The following is a 12,202-nucleotide window of genomic DNA, read 5'->3' on the forward strand; positions in this document are numbered from 1 at the left end:
ATTCATTTATAAAAGTACACTTATGCACATGCACTCAGTAATTTAAGCCAATAATCGATTATACACTTCCCACAATAGGCATCTAGAAAATATTCCTCAAAATATTTCAAATAAAAGATTTCTTCTTATATTAGTAGTGGAATTCAACCAAATGGTATTTAATATTTTAAAAATTGTTCCCAAATTTTAAAATGTATAAAATCATCTGTAAAGGAACGCTTTCTTAGAAAAGAAATTTACACCAACATTTACAGAAAATTGTGTTACATTGATTCTACAATTTTAAAGAAAATTAAGAAAAAGGATTGTTTATTTAAACAGAGTTATCATCATATGTTCTTTACTGTAAATATCGAAAATGAGAATAATAAATGAGTTAACAATAACACTAATGAAAATTCATCTATACCACAACGATAGGCAGATTTAGATAAACTCAACAATTGTCACTCAAACGCATACAAAAACTTAAGGCTTCAATTTTTTCAGCATTCAAATTTTTCTTTAGACAAAAGGAATTTCAAAAATATTTCAAGTGTAAAGTTTAAATGTTGATAAATAGAAAATGTACGGATGTATTAATGTAAAAATGCATGCAAGTGTTTGTTTAAATACGACATATGGCACTGAGGACGAAAAAAAAAATGCAAGCGCAGAATCAATGAGGATCCCAAATGCATTCCAATGAAATCCTAAGAACATAATGTTAGTGTCAACCAAAAGAGTTTTGCTGTTTATTGACGTCCTCAAGGCTCCAAATAAATTAAATATAATACGTTAACATAAAACTTTTTTTAAAATTGTCAATCATGAGGCTGCAGAATGAAATTAATATGAAAAAGTTAAATTGGCAAAAAAAAATTTTTAACTTAATCACGTATGTTACTTAACCATTGTTTAAATTAACTGTAACAGCTTCAGATGGTTTGTTTGATCTGATAAGGAATGTTCGTATGTCGGCCTCTTCAATTAATTTCATATTATTATTTTATTAACAAATTTTTGCGAACTACAATATTTATGCTATTTATATGCTGAGCCTAAAAACGACTCATGACGACGAATAAACAGTACTGCGATTATTATTGTTATTATTATCGTTATTTTTATCATCACTATGATTGTTGTTGTTGTTCCTATTGTTTTATAATTGTAAAATCAATTGAAAAAGAAAAATGTATTATACGCAAGTCGGAAACCTTTGACAGTTCAATGTTAAACATATTTTTTGTAACGGATAATATTAGTGGGCTTGGAACTGTACCTAATGATAGTAAAACATATATAACAGCGATTTACTTAATATTTGATTCATTTAAGAGACACACTAACACACAGCGATTGTACTTAGCTCAAGTAAATGTAATGGTAATTATTTATTGTTTATCAACTCAAGTTGATTGAAAGTGTACATGTATTATCGATTTCAATTTTATTACTGTAAATAATAAACATGCATAAATAATCATGATTGTATGTTAATTGAAGTTCCATTGATTGCCATCCTGATTCATCAATACTTTTTACAAAATTTCGTAAAAAATTGGCTTTGTAGTGGTACTGAACCTAAGTAGTAATTTTTACGAGCTACACAAATTAATTTCTTTTTTCATTAATTCAGATGTTTATCAAACGTAATCCTAAAACAATCAAAAAACTTTGCAATGACCTATCTACTAATGAATAAACGGTTTAAAAAATCAATAAAAAAATTTTAATTACACGTATTACTTCGATTTTACAGTTTTACTGTTTTAAATTTATTGTACAAATTTACTTCGCGCAGAAGATAATTACATTACGACAACGACGTATTTTTTTCATCAAAAATTGGTTAAACAATTTTTTAAATTAGTTTCATATATGTTTAATAACTTGCCTCATTTTTTTCATAGATGAATAAAAAATTATCATCGTATCTTGCACACAAAGACACCACTTTGCTTTTCATTAGCCAAGCCTTCGAATTTGCTGGTGGAGTGTTTATATTTACGCGCGAATTTAATCAGGAACACCAACGTCATGAAAAATCACTAAACTGTAAATCACTAATTACTATATAGTGGTAACGCACCTATGTTCCTATGTATCGTTATTGCGTTGCTGGTGTGTGTGTGTGATTGTCACCGCAGAGAAAAAAAAGCTGAGATAAATATTTACGAGTTTTAGTTTTGGTGTATTATTATTTTTTCCTTAAAAAGTAAGTCATTGAAAAATTTTAAGAAATTGTTAGTTTTCTAATCATCGCAAACGTCAATAGTGTTAGGAACTTGCACATATCCTACTTTTGATTTTTCAGGTTAAAAGGAATTAATCACAACTGTTTAAAGTAGTTACGTATATTTTCAGGTGTAAACTTTCATTAAAATAGTCAACCTCTGTACTTAATAAAGTTCTAATCTGCCAAATATCAATCATTAGATTGCGAATAATAATTTCCTTAAATATTTTATTTCCAATAATTCATTCATATTGTCATTTTTTCATTCAACTCAAGAATTTCTCACTAGTAGAATTAATTAATTTTTGTCTTTCATTCACAGAGGTAATCCTTGATTGCTGATAACATTCAATAATAAACAATGGCTCATTACAAAGGGGCAGCCAGTGAAGCTGGCAGAGCTATGCAGCTCATGAAAAAGCGAGAGATCGCCCAACAGGAGATTGAGTTGCGAAAAAAGAAAATAGAGAACGACTTGAAAATCCACAACATAGAAAATAAATTTGCTACCCACTACAATGCAGTTGAACAGCAGCTCAAGACTTCCACCATTGGTCTGGTCACCTTAGATGAGATGAAAGCAAAGCAGGAGAATATCGTAAAAGAGAGAGAAAGAAAACTAGCACAAAAAGAAAAAGAGAAGCAACAGGAGAAAGAACGAGCACTAGCTGCCAAACAGGCAGAGAAATCAAAACAGAAAAAGCAAATTCAAGCTTTGTCCTTTAACTTGGATGAGGACGAGGAGGAAAACTGTTCAGATGACGATTCGGATGCCAAGTCAGAAAAATCAAATAAATCGAAAACCAGTGAGAATTTAGAACCGGTTGTAAAGAAAATTAAGAAAAATCCAGATGTGGATACAAGCTTTTTGCCTGATAGAGAAAGAGAAGAGGAGGAGAATAAATTAAGAGAAGAGTTGAGGCAAGAGTGGGCACAGAAACAAAATGCACTGAAAGAGGAAGAAATTGAAATTACTTTCAGTTATTGGGATGGATCTGGACACAGGCGAAGTGTTATAATGAAAAAAGGTAAAGATTTAAATGGCAATATTATTGCAGTGATATTGTTTCTTTGTAACCTTATATTTGTCAAGTTTTACATGGGAATAAGACTGTATTCATTGGCATTAGTTCGTACTGTTGGCAGGTAATTCGATTTATCAACTACTTCAGAGATGCTTGGAAGTATTGAGAAAAGAGTTCAGTGAGCTGAAAACTGTAATGGCAGATCAGTTGATGTATGTCAAAGAAGATCTGATATTACCTCATCATTACACATTTTATGATTTCATTGTGACCAAGGTAAAACATTTGTAATATACAATTACAAGCTATTGAATAAACAAGTGCTAATATTAATTTCTAGGCAAGAGGAAAAAGTGGACCTCTGTTCTCATTTGATGTTCATGATGATATTCGATTGATGTCAGATGCTTCGGTTGAAACGGAAGAGTCACATGCAGGAAAAGTACTGCTCAGGTAAGGCATGATCATTAAATATAAAAAATAATTGAAGTTATACGTTTTAACGCTGCTCTTTATTTTAGATCATGGTATGAAAGAAATAAACATATTTTTCCAGCCAGTCGATGGGAACCATATGATCCTACAAAAACTTATGATAAATACACGATTTCAGACAAAAAAAAGAAAGAAAAAAATTAGTAAATTGTGTCATTGTTGTAAATAAAAAGCGAAATCTAATGTTACAGTACCTGTTTACACACTTTTCAGTTTTAATATTAGTTTTAACCGTTGCATATTCTTCGATTCAAGTATAACCTTTTAGTAATAACTGAAATGATGGTTTAATTTTTTGAAAATAATCAAGTACAATCATTAATAGGAGTGACAATGATTTATTTCCTCAATTTTATACTCTTTTAATAAATAATTTTGAGCCAACATGTGTTCATTTTGCACCAAGTTCGTACTTTTGGACGTTCTGTCAGTATATCTGACGTTTCTAGTAATTTTACTAGTTTTTTGCAAATAATATAGTTAAAATATATTTTCTCTTAATCGTTTTCAGTTTTTCGCACGAATCGTTATCTAGAGTTTATTTAATCTATATTAACGTTGGATATAATTTTTTTTATAATTAAACTTGACGAATTACCTGATGAATTCGATCACGCATCAACACACAAATCCATAAAACTTTTTGTATTTTGGGCTATGCTGTTCGATTCTATAGGATCTTTTCTCACAACTTCTCTCAGCCTCATTCGATTTTCTCTTTGAATTAACATTGTTTCTTCTTTAATTATCTAAACATGAACAATGAAGCGTTAAAAATGTTTTTTCATCTTGCGTTTCACAATGTATTCAATAATATACCTCTACGCGACTGTGCAACTCTTGTATCTTGGAGTCAAAAAAATTTACATTCCTTCTCATTTCATCTATGACACTTTCACTCCTTCTCACGATCAAATCACTCTCCGCGTTTTCGAAATGCTTAAAACTTTTCAAAAAATCCTTATAAATTTCCGTCACCCACTGATCCGTCTCTTCGCATCTTCGTTTATACCCTTGCAGGGCTAAAACTCTACCTCCTAATGATTCATCTGTAAAGTTTAAAAAACTCAACCATAATTTTTCATGACTCCTTTTTGAATCGATAAAAATCCACAAATCTTATCGTTGAAAAAAAAAGCGTAGAAGCTCAAATCAATTAACGAATCCACTGCTCAAGGAGAGGAGATCCCATTGAAGCGGGGAAAAATATCGCTGGCAGGACATAAAGGATCCTGCGCGAGTCCCGAGCTGGAAACAAGAAGCCTAGCACCAGTACCTCTGTTGGCTTTCCACGAGATCTTATCATCACGGTCATCGTCATCGCTCGCTTCCTGGTGGTCTCTCACCGACGACTCGCCCTTCGAACTCGATTCAACACATTCAACCCGAGGACAAGATTCCTCCTGTGTTTTGATGTTTGTTGGCGGATAACGAGGTTTCGAAGAAGACGACTGGTCGTTTTTCTTGTACCTGCAGGTATCCTCGTCGTCGCTGCTACCCTCGGTGCACAGCTCTTCTCCGGATATCCAGGTCTCCTCATCTTCCTGGAAATTGTTGATATCGTTATAAATTTGGCGGTACTGAAGAAAAAATTAATTTTTACCAATCGCCCCCTCGGAAATACAATTCAAGTTAGCTTTACATGAGTTTCGACTTCTTTAGCAAATCTTTACCTCAGAATATGATAGATTTTGTTAAAACAAATAAAAATCATTGCAACACATTTTTTACAAGGACGGATGATTCAACATCAATTTCGGAGGAGTTTCGAAACGAAACGCTGATGAACGACATGTACCTATTGCGTAGAGGTATAGATCGAAACACTCACCTCTTTCATCAGTTTCGTTATCTGCGGCGGTAAAGCCCTGATGATCGGCACAGGTAACGGGCCTGTGTGGCCCACCTGCGGTTTTTTGATTACCGTTTCTTTTGACATACTTATCTCGGAAGGGTTACAAGTTCTCTCGTTAAGAAGATGTAAAAGTATTAAGTGCGTGCGTGCAATTCAGCTGGAGATATCCACAAAAAAAATAATATATCAGAATGTAAACAATAAAAACGACGCGTTCGCATTGAAATCATGACGAGAACTGTTGGGAGCAAGTTACTCTTTTTTTTTCCTTAAAAACTGACATCATCGGACTTACAACATGTAACGTCAAGACAGCAGCGAAATTGGTTGCAAAAACGACGGCTGGAGAGTCACGTAATAATTTATTTCACTTTCAAGGACGATTGGACGATCGACACAGCTCGCGGGCAGAAGAATTTATTTGTAGGATATGGGAGATTCCGAAGAGGATGACTGTGCACGAGCGAGATGAATATCAGTGTTGTGCTCACCCGTTTGGTCTTTTCTCACGTTTCTCGATTATTTTACTACCGATCTCTCAACCAAGTACACAATAGGTCTGTTTGTACGGTGCACTGAGAGCGGTCTCTGTATTATTTTTTGTACTATGAAAACTTGTTTATTATGTATATTTTGGGATTCATTATGGAATTCGATAAATAAAGCATTATCTCGAGCTTTATCTATTGGCTGCAATGATAAAATGTGCTTGGAACAATTAAAACATCAGAAAATTTTTTTCGTGAGCATTTTTATGCACAGAAAACAAATGACTTTCACCGTATACCATTGTTTTTTATATATACAACTTTATTATGTACATACAATAAAACTTACAAAAAAGTATTTACATCTATACAACACTTGCTGTGTACGCACAGTTAGCTCCTCAGGGAACTTGGATCCATGTATTGGATGTTTTTAGGAAAATGATCCATAATAATGAATTTTGTCTCACTTGCTTGAACGATACTATCTACATAACCAAACCAATAAATAACTAATCCTGGACCAAACCGATTCCAATAACTGGAAAACTGTTCTTTTATGTAAGTTTGATGATTTTTAGGGCTTCCAAACTGGCCTTTTGATTCAATCCAATTTACAACGAAACCATTTACGGCTATCGGAATTTCTAATTTGAAATCAGGTGTTTTATCGTACCCTTTAGAACGAAGATGATTTTCATTGTAAAATGGTATGTTATGTTCCTTTAAATGAATTTCCAGTTTCATTTCATACTCCTCTCCAATGGACCTATTTTTATGATATAATAAGTTAAAATGATTGTTTAGTGTATAAATACGATATATTTCATTTAACTTACTCATCGATTGCACTACTGATTGGACCATATTGATCATCATACAAGATACACTAAAAACATACAATGTGCAATAATTCTTACTCTCAAAACTAAATAATCAAGGGATGTAAGAACTCTTCGATAACCTTATGTTTGTCTTACCATGTAAATATCATAAGCCAGATCTTTGTCTTCTATTAATGTGGTATCTCTCATCATCTTGCTAATATCTTGTTTGGTTACTAGAAATCAATACACATCTTCATTTAGTTGATAAATTTGAAGTTTTGATAGATAAAATGCCAATATTTCATTGAAATGGAAAGAATTGTATACTATTGTAAGTCATGCAAAAAAACCAAAACAAATTACACTTACTTTTACTATCTTTCAGATTACAATACTCCTCCAATACTTTTCGAGCCAACAGTGAAGGACACACATCATGCTTAATTGCTGTTTTTAGCAGAATTGAAGATTTATTAGAGGACTGTTCTTGCTTCTTTGCAGCTTCTAAATAACTAAGGAAAAAAAAAAAATTATTTAAACTTATATATTGCATTTGTGACTTGGCTATATTTAAAAAATTTTAAACTCACTTTCCATAAAAATCAGTGTCTTTACCAAACACTTTCCAATGCAACATTGTCATCTTTTTTTTAATCTCTTGCGACAATATGCCGTACAATGTCGTTGGGGGAAAACTGAAAAAACAACACACTCATTTTTTACTTGTTTAACGTATTTTACAAATTCATCAAAAATTTACGAAAGTAAATAATTCATGAATGATGAAGAAACCTGTGAGAAACGTTTGAAAAACTTGAGAATTGAGTAAACTTTACCTTTTGTATTTTGCAAGCAACATGTTGGCACATTCTCTTGATAGACCCCGATAATTTTGTATCGTCTTGACAATTTTTTTGTACTCTTCGTCCTTCATGTTGTTATTGTTAAAGTGCGTCAAACATAAACAAACAATTGACTCTAACCTCAAACTGTAGATAATCTCTTTTTACCAAAAACAATAGAAATCCATATCACTGTAAGATTTTTTTATCATTCGTTATATTTTGCTATTAATTATTCTAACAAACCAAATTATAACGTGTAAACAAGAAAAAAACTACTCAAGGTTATGTTTGCAGGAAAAATTACACAATCCGGAATCCGGTAAACGCCAGATATTCAGGCATTCAGCTGGTTTCTTACAATCCAGGGACGGTCGGGGACAGTGTGGGCGTATTTCGAAGCATATATAATATATTTGTTGACTTACTGACCTGACGGTAACGTAGAGCGCAAATTTAAATTACTTGCTGGTGACGACGATTGCGGAAAACACCCCAAGCGGCGTTACCACCACGACAACGTAACTTTACAGCCTCTGATTTTATCATTCTGGTAAAGAGAGCACGGTGTAAGATGTACGTGAAGCTATGTGTAGTAATTAAAGAAATTACTACTAAGTAATGCCATATGGTCGATTTTATTAAACCATATGAATATCTCTATTTTTAGAGGTCAACTTTCGAGTAAAAAATAGATTGTAAACTTGCCGCAAACAGCACAAACCACGTCAACTTTTTATTATCTATCTATAAAATTAGTTGCGGCTGGTTTGTAATTATCAAAGTGACTTTGCTGTAAATAGCAATAGTTATTTGGATCAGCGCCATCTAGCGGTCTTTATTTTTTGGCCAAAAGTGGCTCCTAAAATTCTCAATCAGAGCATTCAGGATTAGAGCCATTTAGTCAATTACAAACCAGCCGCAACTCATGATGAAGCTATAAAATGAAAAAATAACAATACGTGTGTTTTAGGCGGCAAGTTAACAATCTATTTTCTACCAAAAAATCGACCTCCTATGTGTTTGTACTTTTAAAGATAAATTTTCAAGCACAAGATGTATTGTTAACTTGCCGCCAAAAACACACGTATCATTATTTTTTAATTTTATAGCTTCGTCATGAGTTGCGGCTGGTTTATAATTGACTAAATGGCTCTAATCCTGAATGCTCTGATTGAGAATTTTAGGAGCTACTTTTGACCAAAAAATAAAAACCGCTAGATGGCGCTGATCCAAAATAATTATTGCTACTTACAGTAAAGTCACTTTATCAGTTATAAACCAGCCGCAAATAATTTTATAAATAGACGATAAATAGTTGACATTTTTTATGCTACTTGCGACAAGTTTCTACATGAATATTCTACATATCTTATATGGCTCATAAAATCGACAATATTTACAAAATTACAATACTCTTGACCTTTTACCATTAACTAATGAAAGAACAGCCCTTCAACTTTAGAATTCCAATAAACAGTTAACTTATATAATATGTACATAACAAAATTTGTGTTACAGAAATCGTAAATCACGATCAAATATACACGTAAATTAATCAGTCGAAAAGAGACAACTGAAGAAAAAAGGTCTTAAAAAGAAGCAGCCACACGAAGAGTCTCCTAGGAATGGAGCATCGGATCTCACTAATTGAAGAATACATTTATTACAGAGATGTAAATTTTAAATGTTACAAGTAAACAAAGAACCCAACCTTCTCTGATCAAGTGAGATCCAATGCTCCTGCTCCATTCTTGTATGAGACTTTTCGTGTGACTGTGCTTCTTTTTCAGGCCTTTTTTCTTCGGTTGTCTCTTTTGGACTGATTAATTTGTGCTTACATGAGTTAATTGTAAAAGGTCAAGAGTATTGTAATTTTGTAAATATTGTCGATTCTATGAGCCATATAAGATATGTAGAATATTCATGTAGAAACTTGCCGCAAGTAGCATAAAAAATGTCAACTATTTATCGTCTATTTATAAAATTATTTGCGGCTGGTTTATAACTGATAAAGTGACTTTACTGTAAGTAGCAATAATTATTTTGGATCAGCGCCATCTAGCGGTTTTTATTTTTTGGTCAAAAGTAGCTCCTAAAATTCTCAATCAGAGCATTCAGGATTAGAGCCATTTAGTCAATTATAAACCAGCCGCAACTCATGACGAAGCTATAAAATTAAAAAATAATGATACGTGTGTTTTTGGCGGCAAGTTAACAATACATCTTGTGCTTGAAAATTTATCTTTAAAAGTACAAACACATAGGAGGTCGATTTTTTGGTAGAAAATAGATTGTTAACTTGCCGCCTAAAACACACGTATTGTTATTTTTTCATTTTATAGCTTCATCATGAGTTGCGGCTGGTTTGTAATTGACTAAATGGCTCTAATCCTGAATGCTCTGATTGAGAATTTTAGGAGCCACTTTTGGCCAAAAAATAAAGACCGCTAGATGGCGCTGATCCAAATAACTATTGCTATTTACAGCAAAGTCACTTTGATAATTACAAACCAGCCGCAACTAATTTTATAGATAGATAATAAAAAGTTGACGTGGTTTGTGCTGTTTGCGGCAAGTTTACAATCTATTTTTTACTCGAAAGTTGACCTCTAAAAATAGAGATATTCATATGGTTTAATAAAATCGACCATATGGCATTACTTAGTAGTAATTTCTTTAATTACTACACATAGCTTCACGTACATCTTACACCGTGCTCTCTTTACCAGAATGATAAAATCAGAGGCTGTAAAGTTACGTTGTCGTGGTGGTAACGCCGCTTGGGGTGTTTTCCGCAATCGTCGTCACCAGCAAGTAATTTAAATTTGCGCTCTACGTTACTGTCAGGTCAGTAAGTCAACTACCTTGAATTAAACTGGCGCTGTAATATATTCCGTAATCTGGCCATGGCCTTATATTAACTGCGCAGTTAAAACAGCAGACGACGTGAAAGTCGAGAAAAAAGTGAAGATTTCATCGCTGTTGACTGTCGTCTGCTATTTTAACTGGCCAGATTACGGAACAGAGCGTCAGTTAATTCAAGGCATAGTTGACTTACCGACCTGATGGTATATATAGCGTAGAGCGCAACCTTAAATTACTTGCTGGCCGTGCAGACGATTGCGGAAAACACCCTTAGACTTAGACCCTTCACGTCTACGATTTTTGACTTAATGCAGTATGTATTTCTAGTGATTTACTTCTTGCATAAATCCCTAAAATCTAGGGATGTTTTCAAGACAGTTCCCCTAGAAAATAGTTCGCGAGTCAGTTCGCGTTCGCGAAATCCGCAACACTAGATGGCGCTGGTACACTAGATTTATGGCTATCAAGTTATGCCATGAGAGGAGAGAAAAGATTATTAGATGTTTCGTCCCGGGAGCACGCCAGGACTCATCAGTAAGGCTGATGACGTGCTCCCTGCCTTAGACACCTATATCGGTGGGGATACCCTAGCTCAATCTTAAACGCTCTTATATATTAACCAACATGAAATCCGGGCACTTGCGAGAAGGTCGAGTGACATGGTTAGACGCCTAGCGGATGGTTGGAGAAGGACGGGGAGCCGAAAAGTGTACGTACATGTGTGTGAGAGGGTCCCCCCCCACATACTCCCCCTCCAGTTACAACGCCGGATGAAGGAGTGGTGACGATATGTAAGAAGTGCGCAGTGACGCATATGACGTGCATGACGTGGTGTATTAGCAGAAGGCAAGATAGGGGAGAAAGAAGTCGATGGATGATAAAGTAGATCTCCGAATCCTCCACGCTCTTGTAGAGTCCTAGAGAGAGGCGAGCAGAAGCTCTAGCCGCGACCGAGACAGAGGTCAAGTCGGAGAAAGAGAGGGAAGCTAGTTGCTGTCCCGAGGCGTAGAGATTACGGAGATGCTATTAGAATAATTAGAAGAAGGTTGCGCATGTTCAAGTTTACGGGGTCACCAATATGGCTATCAAGTTATGCCATGATAGGAGAGAAAAGATTATTAGATGTTTCGTCCCGGGAGCACGCCAGGACTCATCAGTAAGGCTGATGACGTGCTCCCTGCCTTAGACACCTATATCGGTGGGGATACCCTAGCTCAATCTTAAACGCCCTTATATAATAACCAACATGAAATCCGGGCACTTGCGAGAAGGTCGAGTGACATGGTTAGACGCCTAGCGGATGGTTGGAGAAGGACGGGGAGCCGAAGTGTACGTACATGTGTGTGAGAGGGTCCCCACAGATTTGTTTTTCAAATTTCAAGGCCGCCTAAAAAGTTTAGCTAACGAATTAAATCGTGGAAAACCAAAACAATATTTTTTTTTTATAACAAAATATAAGTTTTACTGTACATTGTTAAATATCACTTAAACTGTAGTATCTTACCTTTATCTCAGATTAATTTAGCATAAAAAAAGTTGTCGTTTCACGAACCAATAAAGCAAACTTTGTATTATTTCGTT

General features: G+C 34.3%; 3 protein-coding genes across 3 annotated transcripts; 1 reads left to right on the plus strand and 2 right to left on the minus strand.

Annotated features, from left to right (window-relative positions):
- Positions 1–2,120: 2,120 nt before the first annotated feature.
- LOC106638892 (protein FAM50 homolog) lies at positions 2,121–3,929 on the plus strand. The gene is made up of 5 exons (XM_014352270.2): positions 2,121–2,200; positions 2,544–3,249; positions 3,368–3,522; positions 3,587–3,699; positions 3,768–3,929. The coding sequence occupies exons 2-5, from the start codon at positions 2,583–2,585 to the stop codon at positions 3,883–3,885; spliced, it is 1,053 nt and encodes a 350-aa protein (XP_014207756.1). The 5' UTR covers positions 2,121–2,200; positions 2,544–2,582; the 3' UTR covers positions 3,886–3,929.
- Positions 3,930–4,352: 423 nt separating this feature from the next.
- LOC106638852 (uncharacterized) lies at positions 4,353–5,767 on the minus strand. Its single transcript, XM_089594799.1, has 4 exons — positions 5,573–5,767; positions 4,927–5,285; positions 4,561–4,831; positions 4,353–4,490 (listed from the first exon to the last, which is right to left on the minus strand). Exons 1-4 carry the CDS (start codon positions 5,678–5,680, stop codon positions 4,353–4,355), a joined length of 876 nt encoding a protein of 291 aa, XP_089450925.1. The 5' UTR covers positions 5,681–5,767.
- A 676-nt stretch (positions 5,768–6,443) lies between these two features.
- On the minus strand, positions 6,444–8,282 carry LOC106638853 (CDAN1-interacting nuclease 1). The gene is made up of 7 exons (XM_014352226.2): positions 8,033–8,282; positions 7,748–7,945; positions 7,502–7,606; positions 7,281–7,423; positions 7,065–7,144; positions 6,924–6,973; positions 6,444–6,853 (listed from the first exon to the last, which is right to left on the minus strand). Exons 2-7 carry the CDS (start codon positions 7,843–7,845, stop codon positions 6,478–6,480), a joined length of 852 nt encoding a protein of 283 aa, XP_014207712.2. The 5' UTR covers positions 7,846–7,945; positions 8,033–8,282; the 3' UTR covers positions 6,444–6,477.
- Between the last annotated feature and the right edge of the window lie 3,920 nt (positions 8,283–12,202).

This window comes from Copidosoma floridanum, unplaced genomic scaffold, assembly GCF_036245765.1.
Source record: "Copidosoma floridanum isolate Cflo_tuat_1 unplaced genomic scaffold, Cflo_Japanese_pri ptg000021l, whole genome shotgun sequence".
Taxonomy (NCBI): domain Eukaryota; kingdom Metazoa; phylum Arthropoda; class Insecta; order Hymenoptera; family Encyrtidae; genus Copidosoma; species Copidosoma floridanum.

What these genes read in the sequence shown, in the direction of transcription:
- LOC106638852 (XM_089594799.1), bottom strand. Translation starts at nt 5,680, where the DNA reads ATGTCAAAAGAAACGGTAATCAAAAAACCGCAGGTGGGCCACACAGGC. An exon ending in TAACGAAACTGATGAAAGAG is followed by an intron (nt 5,286 to 5,572) that starts GTGAGTGTTTCG and finishes AACAATTTCCAG; the next exon opens with GAAGATGAGGAGACCTGGAT. An exon ending in AGTTGCACAGTCGCGTAGAG is followed by an intron (nt 4,491 to 4,560) that starts GTATATTATTGA and finishes GTTCATGTTTAG; the next exon opens with ATAATTAAAGAAGAAACAAT.
- LOC106638853 (XM_014352226.2), bottom strand. Translation starts at nt 7,845, where the DNA reads ATGAAGGACGAAGAGTACAAAAAAATTGTCAAGACGATACAAAATTAT. An exon ending in TTGCTTGCAAAATACAAAAG is followed by an intron (nt 7,607 to 7,747) that starts GTAAAGTTTACT and finishes TTGTTTTTTCAG; the next exon opens with TTTTCCCCCAACGACATTGT. An exon ending in GACACTGATTTTTATGGAAA is followed by an intron (nt 7,424 to 7,501) that starts GTGAGTTTAAAA and finishes TTTTTTCCTTAG; the next exon opens with TTATTTAGAAGCTGCAAAGA.
- LOC106638892 (XM_014352270.2), top strand. Translation starts at nt 2,583, where the DNA reads ATGGCTCATTACAAAGGGGCAGCCAGTGAAGCTGGCAGAGCTATGCAG. An exon ending in AAGTGTTATAATGAAAAAAG is followed by an intron (nt 3,250 to 3,367) that starts GTAAAGATTTAA and finishes TACTGTTGGCAG; the next exon opens with GTAATTCGATTTATCAACTA. An exon ending in ATGATTTCATTGTGACCAAG is followed by an intron (nt 3,523 to 3,586) that starts GTAAAACATTTG and finishes ATTAATTTCTAG; the next exon opens with GCAAGAGGAAAAAGTGGACC.